Source organism: Trichoplusia ni, chromosome 15 (assembly GCF_003590095.1).
Source record: "Trichoplusia ni isolate ovarian cell line Hi5 chromosome 15, tn1, whole genome shotgun sequence".
NCBI classification, from domain to species: domain Eukaryota; kingdom Metazoa; phylum Arthropoda; class Insecta; order Lepidoptera; family Noctuidae; genus Trichoplusia; species Trichoplusia ni.
This window is the reverse complement of record NC_039492.1, coordinates 3080101-3104383: the sequence shown is the minus strand read 5'-3', so window position 1 is coordinate 3104383 and position 24283 is coordinate 3080101. Positions and strand designations below refer to the sequence as shown.

General features: G+C 37.2%; 4 protein-coding genes across 4 annotated transcripts; 3 read left to right on the top strand and 1 right to left on the bottom strand.

Moving 5' to 3' along the window:
* Positions 1–870: 870 nt before the first annotated feature.
* Positions 871–6066, top strand: LOC113501510 (lysosomal Pro-X carboxypeptidase). Its single transcript, XM_026882686.1, has 8 exons — positions 871–1126; positions 3462–3550; positions 3887–4044; positions 4539–4740; positions 4917–5157; positions 5228–5341; positions 5417–5633; positions 5824–6066. The coding sequence occupies exons 1-8, from the start codon at positions 929–931 to the stop codon at positions 6015–6017; spliced, it is 1413 nt and encodes a 470-aa protein (XP_026738487.1). The 5' UTR covers positions 871–928; the 3' UTR covers positions 6018–6066.
* A 302-nt stretch (positions 6067–6368) lies between these two features.
* Positions 6369–14460, top strand: LOC113501508 (cysteine-rich protein 2-binding protein). Its single transcript, XM_026882684.1, has 13 exons — positions 6369–6745; positions 7049–7186; positions 7703–7851; positions 8023–8115; positions 8390–8534; positions 8963–9089; positions 9708–10096; positions 10601–10688; positions 10968–11158; positions 11577–11695; positions 12050–12231; positions 12792–12872; positions 14347–14460. The coding sequence occupies exons 1-13, from the start codon at positions 6495–6497 to the stop codon at positions 14437–14439; spliced, it is 2046 nt and encodes a 681-aa protein (XP_026738485.1). The 5' UTR covers positions 6369–6494; the 3' UTR covers positions 14440–14460.
* LOC113501511 (transcriptional adapter 2A) lies at positions 13023–14358 on the bottom strand. Its single transcript, XM_026882687.1, has one exon. The coding sequence runs from the start codon at positions 14335–14337 to the stop codon at positions 13048–13050; it is 1290 nt and encodes a 429-aa protein (XP_026738488.1). The 5' UTR covers positions 14338–14358; the 3' UTR covers positions 13023–13047.
* A 937-nt stretch (positions 14461–15397) lies between the features above and the next one.
* Positions 15398–17829, top strand: LOC113501513 (dnaJ protein homolog 1). The gene is made up of 3 exons (XM_026882690.1): positions 15398–15503; positions 15668–16506; positions 16842–17829. Exons 2-3 carry the CDS (start codon positions 15682–15684, stop codon positions 17073–17075), a joined length of 1059 nt encoding a protein of 352 aa, XP_026738491.1. The 5' UTR covers positions 15398–15503; positions 15668–15681; the 3' UTR covers positions 17076–17829.
* Positions 17830–24283: the final 6454 nt, after the last annotated feature.

Here is a 24283-nt window from a genome sequence, read left to right as displayed (position 1 = left end):
GTCACAATACGAGCTATATTGAGTATGAAACAAATAGGAACAAGACCCAGTTATATTTACTTAAATTAATTAGGTAAGTAATAATTAAGAACTTCGCGTAGATTATGCAAATATAGAAAAAACAAATATCCGAAACATCCTGTTTTACATTTTCCTCGTAGATTAGTAATCTATACAAGTATTAATAAGGACAGTGAGTACACTCAGTACAACACAAAACAAATGTATCAATTTGTGAGGCATGTAGAAGTGAGTAGGTTATGTACATCCTGCCGCCGAGACAGGGGTCAAATGAACTCAGATAATAACGAAACGGGTACGCGGGTGCACAAGTGTTAACACAATATATCTTAAAATGTAGCATTGACAAAGGAACTTGGTGGTTAAGAACAAAATATGTCTTCGCTGCAAGCTTAGAAGGACTAGAGGAGACATCTCTTTCGTAACCTGGCTTCTATACAGTACAGTGTACTAGGCACACGACGAATAAAGTAATGAATACGAACCCATTATTATATATTTTTAATTTGGAGAAATAATTCTCTCCTCCAAGAATTGTTCATGGAATTGCCATCTATCGTGCGTGCTTTATTTCCAATCAATAACGGGACAATAAGCAATAACTTGTAAAGGCAATTAGTAAATCCCGCATGCAAGTTAATTATCTCAGTTAATCTAAGTAACAATATATTTCACATTTCTATACTAATACTCTGCTCACAGCACAATAACGTAATAAATACAATGCCCGTCAATTTGCACATCTAATCCACAAAACATTGGTAATGAAAAACAAAACAGAATCGTGCACGCTTTAGCCCACAACTGTACATACATAACATTGCATAAGCTAAACGCTTGACGGACCGAGATCACTCATTATCACGTTGGGAACCACACAGAATGGACGTATATTTATATTGACAAGATGAAACAAATTATATTCTGTGTTATAGTGGCTTTAAGTTCAGTGATAGCGGAATACAAATATGAAACGAAGTATTTCAAAGTCCCGCTCGACCACTTCGGGTTCCAGAGGAATGAAACGTTCAATATCAAGTATTTGGTGAACGATGACAACTGGGATCGTGGGAATGGTCCTATCTTCTTCTATACCGGCAATGAGGCAAGTCACAAGTGCACTAATGTACTATTTACCCACAGCTCAATTTCGTACACCTATGTCAATAAGTTTGCAGTTAATTTAAAAAATAATACCGTATTTAATTCAGTAAATATGTAGGTAGGTAAAGTAGAATAAATGCGTTCAGATTATAATAATATAACATTAACACCATGGTGAATTATGTGACGAATTGAAATGCATGTATAAATACATACATATTTATCAATCAACTGATTCAGTGCAAGCATTCGGTCACAAGATTTCGTATACCCACAGAGGTGACGCATGCATCCTTTACAATAATCTAATTATATAAATGTATTGTTGAGTTTATATACGATATTATTTTGAATACGGTAATATGTACTTATACACTTCAGTAGGGCAACCCCCTCGTGAAAAGAGGGGTAGAATATGTTCTGTTTTCTATTAAAGTTGAATTATGTGCTTGTTCTTTAGAAACGGTCTACTCATTTCAGAGTTGTGGGGGTGAAGGATTTTAGTTTCGGTTTAAATTTGTATTTTCTTTCTCACTTAGATTGTACAAATTAAAGCTATACACTCATTGTATATGTTTGTGACAGTAATGTGATACTTAAAAATATTTGGTAGTCAAATATATCTATTTACATTAGCACAGACTTTAAATCAGCATTTAAAAGTATATAGGCACCTACAAGCTATCAAATATCATTACTTTTATTGTCCAGCTCAATGAGGTATAAACAATTGCATGTGCAATTTGCTTCTAGGAAAATACCGATTATTACCATATTATATTATGCTCTCAATCGTAAAGAAATGAAGTAGAAGGTCAATTTTTGTATTGCTTGTTTCTTACCATGCCCAATGACATTGTTTTTAATAGTTCAATGGACTGATTTTAACATGCAATACAAATTTCACTGGAATTTAACGTTTCAGACATTGTTTATGTTATTGTGACCGCAATTAAATTAATTAATAAACATCGATTGGTATTCGCTTGGAATGTCATTTGTTTGTTTAAACCTTTTGCATATTCGTCTCAATTTCGATGTCCATAAGTAATTCTTATGGATTAATCCTTCCATCTCTTGGCAGCACTATATTTTTTTTAGTTAAGGTTAGATTATGTGTCTTATTTTATTCTGTAACTCTGTAAGAAATGTATTAGTCGTAATCTGGTATTGCTAAATACGTAGGCACTAAATGTTTATTAATACATAAACAGCTGTCTGTTGCTATGCCTTTAATATGAGTGGGCAACGTCCTCATTTCAATATTATTAAAGATAGATAAATTGTAGCGTCATATATTTGTTATCGAAGCAACTAAATCATAACAATTAAGCTCAACATACTTATTATGTAGTAGTTCTAAGTTTAATAGTATGTAGTAATTAATACTAATTACACTAGCTGCACCGAGAACCGATTTATGCATCTAAAACATCCAGGGCGCCATACGCAAAAAAAAACCCTTGAGACAGGTCCAGTAGTTTAGGAGTTCAGTAACAAACACGTACAGCAGAATCGTATATACATAAAGGAAATTAAATTATCCCGCACACCACTGCTTCATTTTTATGTAAAAAAAATCATGTCGCAAAATTATGCCGTATTATGGACCAGGATCCTTGGCAGGAAAGCTGTTATATAGAGGCACGTTTAAGGGATGGTGCCCTCAGACCACAACCCGGTACAATTAAAAATCTTCTACCTATCTTAAACACATATCGCCTACTTACTGCTTAAGAAACCTTTGCCTTAAGTTATAACAACCAGTGTAGGAACGCGATACAAAATAGCCTGTTAGCGAAGCTTAGCATTCTTTACCTCAACAAGACAGATCAAACGCAAGACAATGCGTGATTAGTGTCGGGTTCGACGCCCAGACGGCACCGTTACTTTGCGTCGCTCAATGCTTTTAAAGATTTTACTGTGGTCCGGTAATGAAAAAACAACAAGAAGGTTTTGCGTGGCTGTCGAAGAGTAAATGTATCCGGTACACACGTTCTCTGTTTCACTGTTCCTTTTTGACAGATACTATTTTTTAATTCGATTTCTGGCGTGTGGCGTCGTATGATCCACTTAATACATAAAACAGTATTCTGTAGACTAGTAACGAAGACCATGTATGAACAGGCTAGCAGAAAGAAAAATAACATGTCTACATTGTCTACGCATGCTTACACATTTTACTTTATATTCTTACTGTAATTTTTATTCTAATGACCCTGTGTAAGATGTTAGTAGCTACCTACCGTTATCAAACTATATTATCTTTATGTTAAAATAACATTGTGTTTGTATTGAAGTATGAAATCAACTAAGTATGCGTATTTACTTTTCAGGGTCAAATTGAATTGTTTGCCAAACATACGGGTTTCATGTGGGAAATCGCCGCGGAGTTCAGAGCTAAAATCGTATTTGCTGAGCACAGGTTAGTAAATCCTTTAATTAATATATATCTCATTCTTACGATTGTCAAAAGAAATAACATTACGTTAAGACTAACATGACAGTCAAAAGAATTTTTATACCAGTTCGACAAGGGGAATCATCAAGTGAATGTGTTGTAGAGGTTACTCGTTTAGACCGTGCTGGAATCCCACTGGTGGGCAAAGGACTCGTCCTCTCTCTTACGCCACCTCTAAGTTATTAATTTGTTGACCTCAGCTAAGTTCAAATTTTCGCTCCATGAAATGAACTAATTCGTTGAAATTAAAGCGTTTGGGAGAAATAGACCTATTTTCTGACGTTTAATACCTGTTTTCAGATACTATGGCTCATCGATGCCTTTCGACAAGAAGTCGTTGGACAAGGAACACATCGGGTACTTGTCGTCTGCGCAGGCGCTGGCCGACTATGCTGACCTGATCAACTTCCTACAGGGCAACGTGGTCAAGCCTAGGTATCCTGTCATTGCTTTTGGAGGTAAATATATTATACATTTTAATGCCAATACTAAGGACCGAGAATCTAACGTGCATCTAGAGTCATAATTGTAAAGTGTAAAAGTGCCTGAAAAATTGCCTTTTTGAAATAAAAACTTTTGGTTTTGCCAACACAATTATTGGAAATTCAGTACGCGGGGGAACACTCGCGTCAATATAATTATAAATATTGTGTTGGCAAAATGCATAGGAGAATATGAATATTGGCTTTTTCATTCATCGGCAATTGTAAATAGCGGAATTGTTGTCCTGGTTGGGAATCACAACCAGAGTAACTCCAGAGTATTAGGGCCACTAACCACAAGACCAACAGGCCACTCAACCACTAGTCAGACTGTTGCAGCTGTGGAACTTGCGAAAGAGAGATATCGCTCTACGGCCTGTAGTTTCGTGATTCGCTTTTACATCTACAACGTAAAAAAGTAGTAGGCTCCAAAGTTCATAAAATCGTGAAACTATAATCTTTATCTTCAGGGTCATACGGTGGAATGCTGGCTGCGTACTTCAGGATAAAGTACCCTCACGTGGTGATCGGCGCCATCGCGGCTTCTGCCCCTGTACACATGTACCCCGGCATGGCTCCCTGCGGAGTGTTCAACAGGCTGGTCACCTCCAGCTTCAAGACTGTCGATATTAACTGCTCCAAGAATATCAGACAGTCTTGGGCTGTTATTAGGTATGAGAATCTAATAAATTGGAATGAAAAAAACTGTACACGTCTAAAAATATGAAAATATTCTGACACAGTGCTCAAAAATGGGAAAATGATGTACTTATAAAAGTCTTTCTTAACCGCATGTCCTACTTAACAATGTCTAAATTTCCCTTTTGACACCAAACTTTCATTTTCAGAAATTACACCAAAACACCTGCTGGTCAAGAAGTCTTGAACAAGACTCTCAACCTATGCTCGCCCGTCAAAAACGCTACAGACCTCGATACGCTCATGGAATTCTTGGAGTCAATGTACTCCACTCTGGCCATGGTGAACTATCCATTCGCGTCTGACTTCTTGACGTCATTGCCTGCTGAACCCGTGAGGGTTGTCTGCCAGTACCTTAATGAGACATTGACAGGAGAAAAACTGCTTAAGGTAAAACTAGCTCCAACGGTACGTGATTTGGTGATGTTTTCTGGGCTAAATAAATATATTTGTGTTTCAGGGTATTGGAAAAGTGGTAGACATATTTACGAATTACGATAAAAAGAATCCTTGCGTTAATTACAAGGAAGGCGATGACTACGGTAATCTCGACGCTGCTGGTTGGGATTACCAGGTAAAAATAATTTCATTTCATAAAGAACAATAAGTATTTTCATCCCTATATCCATTAATCCCCTTTATCCTTAAGGCATGCACAGAGATGGTGATGCCGATGTGTTCAAACGGCGTGAATGATATGTTCGAGCCGCAGCCGTGGAACTTCACCGCCTACGCAGAGGAGTGCCATAAGAAGTACGGCGTCTACCCTCGGCCAGACATGGCACGGCTCGAGTATGGAGGCAACAGACTCCAGGCCGCCTCAAACATTGTCTTCAGCAATGGTTTGCGAGATCCTTGGACTGGAGGTATTGGACGTCGCGACTTTTGTTTTTTTCTCGCATTTTTTTTTAAATAACACGTTTTTAATTGTTTGATAATGGATTCATGTCAGAAACCCCCTTGCACTAGATTAAATTCACTATTTACTCCAAAAATAAAATTAACTATCTTCAACTTTAAGTCCAGGCTGGTTTTCAACAATTTTTTTTTCTGCAGGTGGAATTCTCGACAGCTTGAGTGACACAGTACGAGCAGTCGTAATTGTAGACGCTGCTCACCACCTGGACCTGATGCCCAGCAACCCCAGTGACCCCGAACCAGTGAAGATCGCCAGGAACATCCACAAGCAGCACATAACCCGGTGGATCAACCAGTTCCGCGAACAATTAATGACTACTCGAAAATCGTGACTTCTGTGATTGTTGACTGTTAAGAATAAAGTATACATTTTTTTTTTCATCGTCTTTTTTATTGTAAAGTATGAAAATATTATCCTTTCGTTCGAAATAAAAGTGAAACTTATACTTACTCTAGCGCTCTCATACGATAAAATCTACCTATAATGAGAATCCAATCACCAATAACAATCCTTAAAAAGGAAATCTCAAGAAATGTACAAGACATGGAAAATTCCATTCTGTTGTACACATAATTAACTTGTATAGTACTTAAAATTAGATAAAAAATACACCACTTAGGTTTACAGACCTGATATATTTACATATTCTATTTCTAAGGGTTAAAATTACAATCTTGGCCTGTTTTGGGAATCGAATTATTTTAGGACGAAAGTACAAAATAATAAACTAGAATAAAAACAAAGTTTGACATTGACATTAAATTGTTTTAATGTCAAAACATTAGCAAATTGAGGTTATGTTATTACCATGGCGGCTGAGAGTGATGTTTGTTTACCAGAACCAATTATGAATACTACATGCAAATACTGCAATGAGCCTGAGAACAAACAAGACAGACCTGGTCTGATATGCGAGAGCTGCATTTGCTTCGTTCACCTCACCTGCTTACGAAGGCCCGGCACTCCTGGAGACTTCGCTTGCGATGTTTTTTACGATTTCACTTGCCAAGACTGTTCGCCTGATAAAAAGGAAGTGTTTACGCGGAATAGATTTCCTTGGTCAGTGTAATAGCCTTACACACCTATACAATGGCATGGCAATGTATTAATAAAAATCTATCTCTTAATTAAAATTCTATTTACTCTAAAAAAATTATGACAAATGTTAGACGTTAATCTCAACTCACTAGCATCCCATCTTTTGCACAATCAGTAATAAGTATTAACCATGAAGTCCTTATCTCATTTTATCATAAAATTTTCTTACCAAATACGTATTACCTACCGAAAAAAAGCGACAAAACATATCCAACCAGCACCAACTATTGGCACAGTATCTTATAATACCTACATAATTTCCAGGGTCAATGTGATTCACTTGACACTGCACCACCTCAACATGCAGTCATACGGCATCAGCAACCATGGCTACTTCCACTACAAGACTCATATCTGCTCCTTCATTGATAGATACTGGCAAATACTGTTTGGAAACCAGACGTAAGTATACGTTATCTAATTTTGAAGAACTTACTTCACCAGTCCCTAATAGTAATGCATTAATAGTGCTTCTTGCTGGTTCTCAATGACTTAATGATCAACCATAGTCAATAATGTAATGTTTCTAAGTGCCTGAAAACGGCCTAATAACAGAAAACCATCTTGGTTTTCGTCATCTTCACATGCTCACAGCTAGAATGATGGAAGAAAGTTCTGAAAGAAGTTACTTGACCATTGAGAAGGAAGCAGAATGTAAAGAAACTAAACACTAAAATGTTCAACTTATTCATGATAAGCTTTCTAAATATTAATGATCTATTTAATCATTCTCTTTTTTTCAAGCCCTCGTACTTATGGATACATGAACAAGTAAATATTCTGATTAAAATGTATTTGTATTCATTATTATGTTCAAGAAAACAGTGGAATGTTATTTATAAACTAGTAGAAAAATATTGATTAGTATGAAAGTAGAAATTAGGCTTGAATTAAATTAAATTTTTTATCACCTTACAGGAAACAAAAAAAGAACTGGATAGGAACAATAGCTGGAGTTCTATCAGTTTACAACAAACTGTTCTTTAAGTCAGGGTCAGCAGCACTCGGGGAGACGGGCTGGTGGAAACTGCTGCACACCTTCTCACCAGCAGTAGCTGCTCATATAAGTGAGATAACATAGTACTTATTACAAAAAGCCTTAAAGATCCGTCTGCTGGTACCATAGAAAAAATAAATATGTATGAAAATATGTATGAGTCTTGTAATGATAGCATTCAAAATTTAATTTTATTATTTGGTAGTAATATTTGACTCACGGTACTTTTATTATATTTCAGTTCAAGAAATAGCCAGAGACAAGCCCAAAGTTCGACCTCGGAATCAAATGTCCATTGATAAAAACCTCTTCCTTGCTAAAGTCACTGAGATGGGTAAGTGTTATTAAAGTTTCCAAATTATTTCGATAGTAGAAGGATGCCTAAAAAAGTAAAATTCAGGCAAACATCTGCAGGTTATCAATTATTTATTATGCAACAAATATTTGTTTTGAATTTGTTATTAGTTGGCATCTTAATGCTTACATATTTAGATCTTTTCACCAGCATTTATAATAAACACAAAAAATAATTTTCATGAAAGCTAGTAGAGGCACTTATGAAGTATGTAAATTAAATGATTATTTACCATAATAATTTGCGATCATAGGGTACAAGGACCTCATCAGTAATGAGGGCAGTCCAGTCCACGTGAGCTCGGAGCCAGTGCCGTGTAAGAAGCGTCGCGTGGACTCCGACGAGCTCAGCGCGGTGTCTAGCACCTCCTTCTACGATCAGGTGGACTCTGATAGCAGGTGCATAGCTTACTGCGTGACAACTAGATTTACTTACGTACTTACTTGGAAAGTAAATATTATGTACTTGGAACGCTGGCTAATCGGTATAAAGGATGCAGGATTGCAAGGATTTCCGAGCCGTTTAGGTCACTATGCCATACCCACTGTGCGCGACGTGTCTGGGGTTCGATCCCTGCAGTACAGGTGTAAAGTTTGTGGATCCCCCTGCTAAAAAAACGAGAGACCAAACTTAGCAAAATGACGTATCTAAAATGTCTATTTGTCTGACACATTCCTCTTGACAAACAGCATGATACCTAAATAATAAAGACTTTTTGCTATACATTGTTTTTAACCTTTTGTTCCGGTTTCACAGTCTTACACTCATAAATGCTTTGCTCTTAAATGATGATACAGGCCATAAGTAAAATGTATTTTGATTTCAGGAATGAAATAGGCGACGAGAGTGCTTTCGAGGAGTCCATGAGCATGATGACACCCCGAGACTGTTCCTACTCGGACATGGAGTTTAGGAGCTTCGACTTTCCCAGCCATCAGATTATGCCAGTACAAGTAAGAAATTCATATTGAAACATACGGAAAATTAAAAAATAACACTTCGTCTGTCAGTTCTCGTGTAAATCAGAATTTTTGATTCACCACAAACTATACATTTTATATTCTTTGACATAATATTATGTTATGCTAAAATTAAAAAAAATACTCTTTGTCTCTTCTGAGAGGAGCTCGTGGCTGTGCTATAACTGCATAAGTGATTCGATCACAGGTTAAGCTATGCTAGACGCGGTTGGTCCGTAGATGGGTGACCATCTTTTTCACAGCGAGTTCCTCCGTGTTTCGGAAGGCACGTTAAATTGTGGGTCCCGGCTGTTATTCCTGAATCTTTGACAGTCGTTACAGGTAGTCAGAAGCTTGAAAAAGTCTGACAGCCAGTCTAACCAAGGGGTGTCGTGTTGCCCAGGTAACTGGGTTGAGGAGGTCAGATACTCAGCTCAAACACAGGTACTCAGCTGAAACCGGTTGGACTGGTAGCCGACCCCAACATAGTTGGGAAAAGGCTAGGCCGATGATGACTCTTTGTCTCTTCTAAAGGTAACCTGACTGTAAACTGTAAAGTAACTCGGAACCACTTTTATTTCAAGCTCTAAAAATCTTCTTTTATCTTCACAGAGTGATTCCTCAAGCATCCACTCATTCCAACAATCAATGCTATACTACGATTCAGACTCCCGCAGTGGCTCGGACCACGATCAGAGGAAATTAACTTTCGATCGTCCAAAGAAGCCAGTCGTCGAAGAAAAGCCTGTCAGAAGGGAATCTCTCTTCTCCACCGAACTGAACTCAGTAGACTTACCCTGGGAGGACGAGCTCCCAAAACCAGACCCGGATTTAGTGGAAATGAGTCAATACGAGGAGATCCAGCTGTTGAAGAAAGTGGAGAACTTGATCCCGAAGGTGAAGGAACCTAATAAGAAGGCGTATCTTACAAGACTGAAGGCTAAGCTGGCTCTGCGCCGTCTCAAGAGGCATAAGCATCTGCCTTTATTTGATTTGGACAAGTGAGTTCAAATTTATCAACGGTTATATGACTCAAACAATTATCCCTATTAATTTATACGTACAAACTCCTCAATAAGTAAGGTGGCCGCGGTAAATTTGTGGAAGCGAGCCGCTGCACTACGGCTTCTTGACGACCTCCGTGGTCGAGTGGCGTACGCACCGGTTTCAAGGTGTCGCTAGCTCTGAGGTCCCGGGTTCGATCCCCGGTCGGGTCAATGTAAATATTCACATTTCTACATTGTCCCGGGTCTGGGTGTTTGTGGTACCTTCGTTGTATCTGAATTCCATAACACAAGTGCTTTCGCAACTTACTTTGGGTTCAGAACAATGTATGTGATGTTGTCCGCATTTATTTATTTATTTATTTATTCTAGTGCACCGTCTTGCTTCCACAGCAACATTGTTACTGACTCTTTTGATATTAGATGCTTACGTCACAACTAAAATGCAAAGTTAGTTTACTGGTCAACGACTTTTGTTACTAAAGTTGTTTTCCGTTTCAGAGCTGTGAAGCTACTCGGTGGCTATGTGACTGAAGACCCAAGAGTCATTACAAACGCTGAAAGAGTTCTAGATCGATTCCAAAGATCAGTAAGTGGTCTTAATTATTTAGTGAGAAAACGGTTGTTAGCGTCTCAGCTTGATAAACTCTCTTTTCGTAGTGCCTATTTTATCGCGGCCTGGTTTTAAAAAATTCACAATTAATTTTTAACATGAGTCTCAGCGTTCTATAGTAGTTCTCTCTTACTTGCAGTTTTTTGCTCACACCATGTACACTTATAGAACGAAACAGGGTATGCAATACATGGGGCTATTAGTTCATAAATCACTATGTAAAGTACGTAATACGATTATGTTTTTGGTTTTCAGTATTTAATCGACAACTTATGCGGTACAATAGCGAGTACGAACTACGGCACCCTGTTAATATCCAACAGCGAGCCCTCCGCCTTCCGCTCGTCGTACTCGGGGGCCACGCTCAAGCCCTACATCCGCCGCGACGGGGACTCCGCACCCACCTGGCTCAAGCTCACCGATGAACTGCTTAGGAAGACTAACAGGTAAGTTAGGTTGATAATTAGACTGCATTGATAGCCGAGTAATTGAGGTGACCACGCTAAATCCCCGGAGAGCGAAGTGTCGCGGGTTCGATCCCGCATAGGACAAGAATTTTTGTGATTCACGAATGCTTGTTCTGAGTCTCTGTGCATGTGACTTGAATTTTTGTGAAATCAAACCACAAACAAGGATATATACAGCCGTATTGCAAGAACGACATTTTACAGTGATACAAGTGCTATGATCGTTGAACTGCAAAATAAACGGTCAAAGTAAACTGACTAAACCAATGTCGTTTCGAATTCATTAGCGCATAACAAAGGACGCAGAAACAGAATTTTTCCTGCGTCACGGCGAATATCTTTGAGTTCTTAACTCATAATTACTCTGTTTCTATCTAAGTTTCTATTATGTTGGTAGACACATAAAGGACTACGAGCCGCCTCCTCGCGCGACCATCGACTACTCGTACGTGAGGCCGCACCACATCGCCGCCGTCAACAACCTCTGTGCACAGTTCTTCTGGCCCGGGATCGACTGTAAGTTACCATAGCCATAATAATTAGTTTTATTAATTGGAAATTCATTATATTGACTCGCCCCAGAATGAATTTCCAACTGTAATGTTGGAAAAACGCTTAGGAGAATACAAACGGCCTCAAGATAATCCTATTTCCATTAATTTTTCGGCCAATGTAAATAGCGGAATTGGGGCCCTGGAAGTTGCGCGATGATTCAGGCTAACCCAGCTTTCGGACTTACCACTAAAATGGTTGTAGATAAACAACTCACCGATCTTATACAACACTAAATACTACAAACAATAAAAGCCTTTGCAATTTGCAATGGCTAGATATAATTCATAGTATAAACTGCCATTTTGACCGGTACAGTGACCGAAGCCCTCCAGTACCCGGAGTTCAGCTGCGTGGTGACCTACAAGCGGCTGGTGGTGGGCTGCGCCTTCCTGGTGCCGCACGCGCGACACAACGAGGCCTACATCTCCTTCGTGCTCACGCGGCCCGAGTGGAGGAACGCCAAGATCGCCACCTTCATGCTCTATCATCTGCTGCAGGTGGGTTTCATAGACAAATCAATGTGTAAATACAGTCACAAGTGAAATGCCTTACGTCCTGTGCTTACGTCACACCCACAAAGAGGCGTGATGAAGCATGTCGCATTTTTTATCCATAAACTTAATGACTACTAACCTCACCGACGGACAACGAGTATAATAGACTTCCGGAGATGAAAACTCGATAAATCCAACATCTGGTAAATTTTCAACTTTTGATGCTACATCAATGAGAAAACAAAAATCTATCGATCGGAAATTCGCAAACACATTGCGAATTGTCAATATCTGGAATAGTTTTGGAAATTCGCAAACACAGATCGATCCACAGCAGCCCTGTTCTCGTCTTTACCTTCGCCATAACCGCAGGCCCACAGGATCGCTTTCTTAAATTTCCCAGCTATTTGAATAACAACTTAACTATCATATTATGAGAACATAGAACATACATACATAGAATTTCGAAATATTTGTATCTCAAACCAGGGTTTTTACACCTTCCAATCTTTTAGGTCCATCTGAAGAATCCAATATTTTACTAATGTATTTTGTGTTTGTAGACATGTACAGGTCAAGATGTTACTCTGCACGTATCGCCGACCAACTCCGCTATATTTCTCTATCAGAAGTTTGGTTTCAAAGTAAGTACAATAGATAATTAAATTAGATTGATAATGTTAGTAGTATGAACATGTAAGGATCCTTGACCTTAATTGACTAAAGCTAATGAAACCTTAAGCAGTAAGAGTTTGTTCACTGAAAGGAAAAATATGAAAAGAAAAAGACGGAAATTGTAAAAACATTTAGCTTATTTATTTACTGTGGCTTAGATATAAATCCTTCATACAATAAGTAATCATAGATCTTCCTAGTTTTGTTTACATCTATCTTGACTATCCTCCTTGCATCTAACAATCGAAGGAATCCCATTTTACTATTCTGGGTTATCAATTGTTGCTTAATCTCTAAGTAGTTTTCTGGTACTAGTCTTAAATTAGAACAGAGGACTTTCTCTGCTTCGGTGAGGCGGTTGAATCCAGGTAAATCAACAATTTCTAATGGCATTGACGTCCTCTTGTATTTAAGTAACTGATTGTTCTTTCCAAACATATGGACATTCTTGATAGGTGATTGACTATCATACTTCTTTGCCATGACTGATGTTGCATACTTTTGCTCCTTAACAACCAGATCATTTTCTTTCTTCCACTGTTTGTACAGCTTTGCTGCATACAATGTTCTTATTCCATTTCTCCGATATTCTGAAAGTCTTGATATTCTCTGCATTAGTTCCTGCTCTAAACTTATTGATTCCATGAAAGCATCAAACTGCATTCCTGTCATGAACTGCATCAATGACAGCAACCGCTCAGACTTCTGTCTGGTGAGAGTTTGATCAAACTTCTGTAGCCATGAAACTAATTTATTTGGCATAATGAGACCATGATTCTGTATCACCTTGTATCGTCTCCTTCTCTCACGCAGCCTAGTGTTCAGTGCACTGACCAGAGACACTTTTAATGAGTCCATACATTCTTCATCATCCTCATCAGAGTAACTATCCTCTATGTTAAAAATGCTTTCTGCATTGTGATCATAACTTAGCTCAAATTCTGATCTGTAAGCATTGTAGCCTGCCAAATGCTGATCAGCATTATTATTCCTCGGTGGGTTGGTGCAAACTTCTGTGCTGTATAAGAAAGGTATCACTGGTTTTGGAAACAATGATTGTTCTGTTTCAGGTAAAAGTTTTAATTCTTTGTACTGGACATTTTCTATGTAATATTTTTTGTAGTGTTCTTGGCATTCAAGTTTTGATCTGGTGTGAACACTCTTACATATTTCCTCCCAATTCCCGTACCCATATGTCGATAGAGCAGACAGTAGTTTACATTCTTCCTTAGCCGACCAATTACAGTTTTCGAAAAGAGGGAAATCGTTTCGACGAACAGCATACTTGTGATCGTTCTTATGAGTACCCACTTCTTGTCCGGACGCGAAACAAGCGGTACATAGATTAGTGTCACATTCTACACATTCTATAAACGGTTCATGCGCTATTTCTTTACATGACTCGCATTTACTTTGTAATATATCGTTTGACATTGTTTACAGGTTGAGGAGCTAATACAAGACTTTTATGAAAAGTACTACGACATCGATTACAAAGGTTGTCGACACGCGTTATTCTTAAGACTTGTAAGATAAATAAATTTTAATTTAAGTGTAGCTCTTTTAGTTTTATTTATATAAATAACAGAAACATACACAAAACACCAATCCCCGATCTTAACTTTTGACACTACTGGCTTGCTTGACAGAAATCATCTGTCAATAATAAGTCTGTCAAAACTTCAGAGTTCAGTTGTACAAAACGTGCTATTTACCAATGAACAATTATTATACTCTCGTCACGGCAAAACTTGGTGGAGACGAGGTAAATCTGAAATGATGTAGTTCAGTTAAAAAATAGTCAAAAACCATAATAAAAATATTTCCACCAATATATATTATAAAACTTGAATGAAAATTTTTGAGTGGATGAAGGTTTACAATTTGTATTTAGCAAAAACTATGCTATACCTAATTATATTACATAATTACAACCTTACCATGTTAAAAGTCAGTAACCGTCAGTTCATATGGAATTATACTTTGTGCGAATTTTTCCAAGTTGTTTTTATTTGGCAGTATGTATTTGAAAATTGAAAAACTACATTCAACTTGTCGCCACTTTTTGTTAGTTAGGGAAATCATACAAGTCTCGAATCTGTGATTTTAAACTATAAAAGTCAATTACCGTCACGAATTTACAAGTAGTATTAGCACACAATAAATAAAAATGTGTGCAATGAAACACAGACCTTCTATCTCGAAAAGATTATATAAACTCTTGACAGCATCGAAAACAAACTTAATTTGCTAAAAAATATTCTGAACATGGAGAACGTACTGTTTTCCCGATTCGGTGACGTGAGTTCGCTTGAGCCTCATTATTTTCTTGTATTTCTGAACAACTAAAATTATATTCATCTCTTTCTACCTTAAGCGACATTCCTTAAACTTTTCTTATTTTGTCTCGTTTTGTCAGAGGTTGAAGGCCCTAGAACGTTCTAGATGTTTTAATGTATATATTTTGGCGCAACGGGGGCGCAGCGTTTCATTCAAACGTGAAGTTGCTACTGTGAGGTGTAAGAAGTGTATTGTGTGAATATTTTAAAATTTCGCTTAATTCTACTATCCGGACTATTGCTGAAGTTGTTAGTGAATAGGTAAGTGTTCTATATTATTAAGAGAATATTTCTGGACCAAATAAGTACATATTTGTTGAATTTAGCATCAAATATTAAATAGTTATGTAGTGCGGATCATCGCTCTACATCACCAAAAATGGTGTCAGGCGCGAATGCTAACGGGAATATTGTTTTTGTTCTAGGATAAGGATTCAAAATGGGTAAAGACTACTACAAAATATTAGGTCTTTCTAAAGGCGCGACTGACGACGAAATTAAAAAAGCGTATCGCAAGCTGGCACTGAAGTACCACCCGGACAAGAACAAGGCGCCTGGAGGCGAAGAAAGGTTCAAAGAAGTTGCAGAAGCCTATGAAGTTCTGTCTGATAAGAAGAAACGAGAAATCTACGATGCGCACGGTGAGGAAGGACTCAAAGGAGGAATGGGATCACACAACGGACCCGGTGGTGGCCAGTCTTTCTCATACACTTTCCACGGAGACCCAAGAGCCACTTTTGCACAGTTCTTCGGTTCGGCGAGCCCGTTCCAAGGCTTCGACTTGAACGGATGTGGCGGTCGTACGACCATGTTCTTCGATCGTGACATGGATGTGGATATGGATCCCTTCGCCAACTTGGGTATGGGACAGACGCGGCCCGGTGGACCAGGAGGCGCCTTCCGCAGCCACAGCTTTAACTTCCACGGATCGCCAAGCCGGAAAGAGAAGACTCAAGATCCTCCAATCGAACACGATTTGTATGTGTCCTTGGAAGATATCGCGCGTGGATGTGTGAAGAAAATGAAGATTTCCCGCCGTGTTCTACAGCCCGACGGCACATCTAAGAAAGAAGACAAAGTGTTGACCATTCATGTGAAACCTGGATGGAAAGCTGGAACGAAGATCACATTCCAGAAGGAGGGAGACCAGGGCCGGAATAAGATACCAGCAGACATTGTGTTCATTATCAGAGACAGACCACACTCTCAATTCAAACGAGAAGGCAGTGATATCAGATATACAGCTAAAGTTTCATTAAAACAGGTAAGCACCAGTTAATTTTGAATTAATTAATTGACAAGTTAATTTATTGTTAGTAAATTGTTGTGTATTGTTTACCAACTAATGATAAACAAGCCAACAGTATGTAAGCACACATTGTTCTAGAATTCTCTTTACCTTATGAGTTACAATTTTTATTGTTATCAAACAAGTTCATTGCGCTCTTTCAGTTGAGCAATTATTTGCAATTCAGTAATATTTATAATTGTTTTATGTTATACCTATTGCCCTTCCATTTTGCTCTTGACTTATGAATGTTCTAGTAAAGTGAGTGATTCATAGTACATATTATAATCTATGTTGTTTCTTTGTTGCAGGCATTATGTGGTACGATCATTGAAGTGCCAACAATGTCAGGAGAGAAGTTAACAGTGAACTTACAAGCTGAAGTAGTGAAGCCACACACAGTGAAAAGGTTCCCAGGGTATGGTCTTCCCTTACCTAAGGAACCAACGCGGAAAGGAGACTTGCTTGTTGCGTTTGACATCAAATTCCCCGACCGTCTCTCATCAGGAGTTAAAGAAATTCTCATGGACACACTACCTAATTGAGCCATCAGACTGGATAAATTAATAGTGCAGATTTTAAGTGTATAATGAAGTTGGTTCTGACTTGAACTGGTGGTCTTAGTATCTGAATTGAAGTCATTTAGCTACAGCCAGAGCCGGATTCAAGACACATTTTGCTAGATAGTGCAATTGTTTACAAAGTAGTTATCATACAAATCGCCACTTATTGTAATTCTTGTTAATTTGCTGGATTTTGTTATTTGTTAGCTACACATGTTTTGCTAGAACATCCTAGTGAGCCTAAGTTCCTGGCCTGTCTGAACCATCTAGTTTATATGCTCAAAACTAGTGATGGGACATTCCTACTAGCTCTGTAGGAAACAACATACTCATTTATGTTGCCTAATTATGTTACTGACTGTAATAATAATAGTTTGAATGGCTAGCCAAAATTTAGTTTGATTGGGGTAGAACTCCATGCGTTTTAGTACGGAGAGCTAAGTAAGATTGTGGAAAATTGTATTTAATTGTGTTTAAGTTGTAAATATTTTATACTGTACATATGTGATACAACAGTAATTGTAAGTTTTAGGTTTCAGTAGAAGCTTGGAATTGGCAATTGCAATGTAAATGGTCTTGAAATTTAGTTTGTTATGCTTCACAGCAAGCTAAGTTTCAGAACAGTGGATGGGTCTTGACTTGTGTTAGTTGTGTTGTGACATGAAAGTGACATTTATCATAAACTTATCACTTATAATTGCTGTTAAAAATAACTAATAAACAAAATACTATATTATTCAACTCTTTGATTTATAAACAATACCCTAATACATGTTTGTCTAATAGGAGCAAACACAAAACCATCAAAGCTAGATAGGGGGATATGACACGCTAATAGTAGATGCACTTCTGATAATTGAGTAGGAAGTGTTTATAAAAGCCAGATGAATCCTGTTTCCTGACTAGATAGTCGTAACTGGCATAGCTAGCAGTAGCGCGATTCCTAACTCGATGACGTCATACACAAGGAAGAGCGGGTTACTTCCTCACTCCTACAGACATCGACTACGCAAGCACTATTCATGCTAGCATTAGGAAACTAGCTCATTATTTTGACAAATCACCTACTAAGTATTTTGTAAAGTAACAAGAAAACGCCCAAAATATTGATATAAATTGTCGTTGTGCGTAACAAAAATCGCTGTCGTGTCAATGAACACTAAATAAATGCCATGATTTTATTGAACGACTTACAACAGCTGTGCGGCAGCGTTCTTGAGATGGCCACAACGTCGGACCTTGAGGGCGAGTGTGGCCAGAGGTGTAGCGGGGATGGGCTATGGCGTTTTAACAAGTCAATACAAAAATATTGGTTATTGATTCAATTCTGATTAGGTACCTATAATTACTTGCATTTAATCTAAAAATCCACTCGCCGTAACTTACTCATTTGGTTTTCTATAATTATCAATGAAAGCAAAATCTTTTTAGTTTCTAACTGTAACACGAGCAATTATTTTCGTCGTAGTGCTGACATTAATTACCTAACAGAATGTTTCTATTTTGCTCTCTCAAATTCTATTTTAATATGACAACAACAAACAGTCCCTTTTCCGCTACGTCGATGGTTCTTTTCATGTCCGCACGCCATGCGGAGGTCGGACTGCTGACGTCACCGGGTAAAAATACGCGCGGCACCCCACCCGCGCATGCGCACACTGGAGAAATGCATTATAACGTGAATCTTACTGCTTATTCCATGGCACTATCATGAATGCGTGATACTCATAAACTTATCTCATGTTTCAAGACCGGAAAAATGGCCTACGAGATGCTACATGACGTCATCTGCGAAAGTGCCTTGAGAGAGCAGATTTTTTTGTATGTCACACTTATTTTCAAGGTAGGCAACATGGCACCGTGTTTGATTCCTTTCCATGAGCATGCTAAAATGTGCTGATGAAAAACATAAAACTAATAATTATGGCTTCTGAAAATATTTCAGTCTGTTATTTTAAATTATTGCATGTGCTCCAGTCCAACGCCCAATTACACGCCTACAACGTAACTATATTTATAAAACGAAATATTGATGGCGACGAGAAAAAACAGTCTGTAGCATAATTTAATTTAAAAGCACGCAATTAAGAAAACAAATTTCAGCAAGTCGTTTTATACGTACGTTTTCAAAGGGTAAAAACGGAACCCTATTACTGAGTCAATACTGTCTGTCCGTCCGTCTGCCACCAGGCTCGCAAGAACCGCAATAGCTAGCTAGTCAGTTAAAAATTGTACAGATTATGCATTTCTGTTCCCGCTATAAAAGCAAATGTTTAAAATTGAGCGATGATCGCCACGGTCATGTGGAATAATGAAATGGCTATCCTCAAAATGTATTTGTTACTCAACCGACTTTTTCATTATATTCCTATTTGTACGGGAGGAATAAAACAAAGTGTCAGAGTCCCAAGCCCGACTCCCACTTGACCGACTTTTATTCAACCACTGCCAATCTTGAAATTCTACTTACGTTTTCTATTATACAATTTACGACGGAACAAAGAATCCACGTGGCTGGTACAAATAGTGCTAAAGCAGTGCAAGTTTACATTTAGAAATAGGCGTTACAAAAATAGAAAGTTAAGTGTAGGTATCGCAGTTATTAATACCGATTTGATCAATTGCCAGTTGCGTAATATAATATCTAACTCGTACATTCGGTAGAAATGTAATGACAAACGAACAAAAAATAAATTTTGAAAATAACGGTTATTTATTTCGAAAAAAAGTGAATCTGTTATAAAGGTATTATGTAGATAATTATCTATTATTCATAATGCTCCATGGATAGTAATCTATTGAATAATGAATTGCTGTATTTATGGTTGCATAAAATAGCAAAATGTGTTACGCATTTGTAAGCTTTTATGCAGAAGTGTTCTTTCTGTGCAATACTTATTATAAAAAAGAGATTTTCAATTCATCAAATCTTTGCCTTATGAACATTTTTATTTCGATACAATGGTGCCTTGATTAAAAACGCGAATTCTTAAAATTAAAAATACTGCTTGCATTGGCAAAGAGATTGTACGTTTGAGATTGATAAATGCAACTTTTACTTTATCGTTACGACGATATCGACCACTTTGACGTTTGTATTAAAATTAACTAAGAATAAAATACTTCTAATTGGACTTGTAGGTACTTATTATATATTGGAAAGAAGGTCACTTGCATTGCTCCTAAATCTATCGAATATTTTTTAATTATTGCAGAGGTCTATAATCGATTATGTAATAGTTTATGCTCACAGCTTCGCTCGTCTTAAAATAGGATTTAGCTTCGAAAACATTACTCTCCTCTAACTCTATCTGATAAAAGCAGCAAATGTGTTAATCCAAAACGCCTACCTTCATTCCAAATTTCATCGAAACCAGTTCAGTCGTTTGAGCGTGAAGAGGAAGAAAACACATTGCGTAGAAACACACTCACATACTTTCTCATTTATATTATTACTGTGATAAGTACTGAGAAATACAATGAGAATAATAAATAAATTATCATACGTTCTAAATAAATTACAAATTTTACGACGTCAGCATACTTTTAAAATATTTTAAAGTAAAGCCAGCAATTTATTCAGGACTCCAAATATTTGAGGTCACAGCTCCGGCGTAGAGTAGCATTTGTCTGTTTTATGACACTGGCCTATTTAAACAATTCGAGGAACAAAAGGAACGCTAAGAATGGCTGACTGTAGCAACGAGCATTGGTCACCAACCACGCTTGCCTAATTGCGGATTGATGATTTCAGTCTCCATTATATTGATTTTGAATCCAAGAGTCTACTTCACCTATTTCCAAGGAAATTTTAATATAATGAATATTTTGTTTGTTTAATCAACTTTGCCACAGTGTTATTGTTACATCATGTTAGTGTTTTTATTTGTGTCTTTCTGTTTGGTGCATAAATATGACCCAGTTATTGAACTATCGCGACTTATTTTTGCGCTGTTGTTATAAGCAACAGAGCTACACTATAATATGGTCATCTAAATCTGAATTATTATGCCTTTTCATTAAAATAAAAACAGTTTATTTTTAATCTGTAGGTATTTTTTAACCTTTGACAATACATGCCATGTTAATTCATTAAAAAAAAACGTATATACCTTTTTTGGCTTTGAGCCAATAAACAATATCGACAGCTAGTGTCTACCTAGATTTTGTAAAAGATGTCAAATTGATGGATTTCATGATGTCAGGAAATCTCTAGACCTTGAAGTTATGAAAACAAGTGTATTTTATCTGCCGAGAGTGCAGGGACTAATCTGTACTATGTATGTACACTTATAATGTGTGCGTTTCTTGTTGTGTCAGACTTTTATGATATTTCGACATAGCAATGTTATGTTGATCATTAGTCAGTCACACTAATCTTAATCAGAATCGGGCAACTACGAGAGGAACTTTATCATTAAGTATTTTATAAAAATACCGGACAACGGATTTGAGATAATCTTTTACTATTTTATTTATTATATTTACATACATCTACTTTAAATATGTTTATCTACACGTGTAGATAGTTTCTTCAGTATGTACCTTGTTTTATCAGTGTACCGACACTACTGACAGCCCGCATGAGTTTTCCCAAACATTACATAAGATCTACGTAAATGATTGCAGGTTAATTTACACAAAGTTTTTAAATTGAATACCGTTTTATCTAGAGAAGGGAAAACAATAGATTTAAGGTTTACTGCATAGCGATCGATCCAAGTCATCAGAGTTCAATGAACTTTCATTTTAGCGTCAAATTGTTGCGATTGTTCTCGTTGTAGCATAAAGATTTTGCGTACTTTTTAAAAATATATAAGCGTCGGTAGGCACTGCAACTGGTAGGTGCAGGTTTACATGCAATAATGTCAATTCATTTATTTCTCTGTGGGAGTATTTAAGTTACATAAGACGGAATATTTATAAGCTTTTTTTTTATCAAGAATGCGCTGTAACCTGCGTACATAAATATTTAGTAGTATACTTACTCAGTACACTTGCGCTTAAACATGATTATTTAAAGTGTTTGCACTTGAATGACTCTATCCTTAATGTTAAGGTTCTTCACTTTGTAGACGGGAACAACAAGGCGTAACAACAAGTATTTGATTCTTAGTACCTAGTCCTTGAGCAAGTAAGTACCTAGGTATTAGAAATATTAAAGAACATTCTGGCAGCTTAAATAGCAATTCCATGACATAGGATGGAAGAGAAACCGCGAACAAGTGTATTAAGTTGTGCGGCATGACAGACACCAAGAAAAATTCCCATTGATATAAAAAAAGATAGATCAAGAATATTATCACTGGTTATCCCAACGTTTGTGCTTCTAACAATGTAAAATTCTCGTTGAACAAGTACTGATATAATCACACATTAGAACGTATTAATTTATCGTACTTTATGAGGAATTTATTCAAATGTACTTATTGCAATTGCATAAAGTTTATTTTTATTTGTTTCTCTTTGTGTTAACGGTACACGTTGCTGTGGAACAGTCGAGATTAGTCGACAATGCACGAAGTTACTCGAACGAGTTCCGAGGGGTTCCGAACATTGCCGACCATTCTAGACTGCAGACGATTTAACGGACGCTTGGGTTGCTAGCGTCGTGTCGAAATCTCCACTTTGTCTTGTCAGAAATAAAGGTGAATGGCACCATCTTGTGTGTTACAATTTTGTTAAGTTAAACGTTCCTTGCTGTTTTGATTAGGTTTTTCAAATAATCTAACATTGATTCAAATTAAAATCATTTTTTTCTGCGGAATAAATACAAAATAGAACCTTCTCTTTTAATGGGCGACAAGAAAAAAAAACTGAAAAAAATGCAGTTTTGATGACATTAACGTTATGTCACTTGAAGCTGCCGAGTTTCCCGAATGTCTGCGAAGCGTCTAGAAGCGACCACACGGCAATAAAACTAACACGTGCGCTGGAACGTCACGTGTCTGAGAAACGTGACCGGTGACCCGCCGCGCGAGCCGCACTTTCGCGCCAACCGCATAACTCGACCAAATTAAAAATACACTTTAAACACAGTAGATGAAGCAAACCCTGGTCTTCTGTTTTTTGCTGCTTTATCACTTAATTATCTAAGTAGATTCGGAGCACGGGTGTGTTCCTTTTAATATCAATGTCCTTCCAACAAAATTATAATAGCCGTGTTGTTGTATTCTCGTGCTCTCGTGACGAGTTATAGTAACTGATAAGATAATTAAATTATCACATTTTTTCTAATGATTTTGTTTATGGTAAATTGGTATCAAGGTGCTCGCAGGTATTACTATTTTGTTTACAATACATATTATCTACGTTACCTAATAAGGAAGTGAAAACTAAGTACTACACAAACCTATCGAAACTATTACTACTATGCTTAAATAAAAAAGTTTTACAGTATGAGTCTTCGTTATTTTACTTTGTATGTTATAATTATTGTTTCGTCTGGTACCAAATTTTAATTTTATCTTTATGTTAATTAAGAGCACAATTTTATTTTTCAGTGAAGTCTGTCTCTATGCGTTAGAAAACATTCGATAATGTCTGAATAAACATGGTTTTTAATTCTCGACGATTTTTCTGCGTGCATCACTCATTTTAACCATTGGCTGTGCGCATCACTGACATTTGCCAAAACGCATACGCCAAACATCGTCAACCGTTATTTACACAAAATAATTAACAATCTTTTTTCAACCTGCATAAAGTTTAAAATTAAGCAGCTAGCGTTTTTTTATCAGCACTGTTTTCTTATGCTTACTGTAGTCACGTGTATCGAGATAATATAGAAAATTCTGGAACGAGACTTGCTTTATTGTTGAGAACTAATGACGTAGGGTTGTCGAAAGAAAGGACCCCTCTTGCTCGTTGCAAGGGTGCGACTGGGGTGCGAAAGTACGTTCTCAGTGGGTCATGTGACGCGTTCTTCAGATTTTAAGTACGCAATAAATTGCAAGGTTTTTACAAAATAATGAATGCTGGTAAAAATATGAGCGAGAAGCGAGAATATGTCGACCGTCGAGTGCATATTTAGAATAGTTTTTATGCGATTTTTTTTACAGCTATTGTAAGCATTCATAATATTTCTATTTGGCATGACAACCACGCCGTGTTTTGTGTACGAACGTAGGCAGGTACATAGAAGGCTCGGTAAAATATCAACTACTTTATAAGTTTGCACACATCTTTGC

Excerpts from the sequence above, each read along its gene's own strand:
- LOC113501508 (XM_026882684.1), top strand. The coding sequence starts at position 6,495 with ATGGCGGCTGAGAGTGATGTTTGTTTACCAGAACCAATTATGAATACT. Across the intron at positions 8,116-8,389 it reads TGCTAAAGTCACTGAGATGG|GGTACAAGGACCTCATCAGT; the intron begins GTAAGTGTTATT and ends TTGCGATCATAG. Across the intron at positions 12,873-14,346 it reads ATCAGAAGTTTGGTTTCAAA|GTTGAGGAGCTAATACAAGA; the intron begins GTAAGTACAATA and ends CATTGTTTACAG.
- LOC113501511 (XM_026882687.1), bottom strand. The coding sequence starts at position 14,337 with ATGTCAAACGATATATTACAAAGTAAATGCGAGTCATGTAAAGAAATA.
- LOC113501510 (XM_026882686.1), top strand. The coding sequence starts at position 929 with ATGAAACAAATTATATTCTGTGTTATAGTGGCTTTAAGTTCAGTGATA. Across the intron at positions 4,045-4,538 it reads TCCTGTCATTGCTTTTGGAG|GGTCATACGGTGGAATGCTG; the intron begins GTAAATATATTA and ends CTTTATCTTCAG. Across the intron at positions 4,741-4,916 it reads CAGTCTTGGGCTGTTATTAG|AAATTACACCAAAACACCTG; the intron begins GTATGAGAATCT and ends TTTCATTTTCAG.
- LOC113501513 (XM_026882690.1), top strand. The coding sequence starts at position 15,682 with ATGGGTAAAGACTACTACAAAATATTAGGTCTTTCTAAAGGCGCGACT. Across the intron at positions 16,507-16,841 it reads CTAAAGTTTCATTAAAACAG|GCATTATGTGGTACGATCAT; the intron begins GTAAGCACCAGT and ends TCTTTGTTGCAG.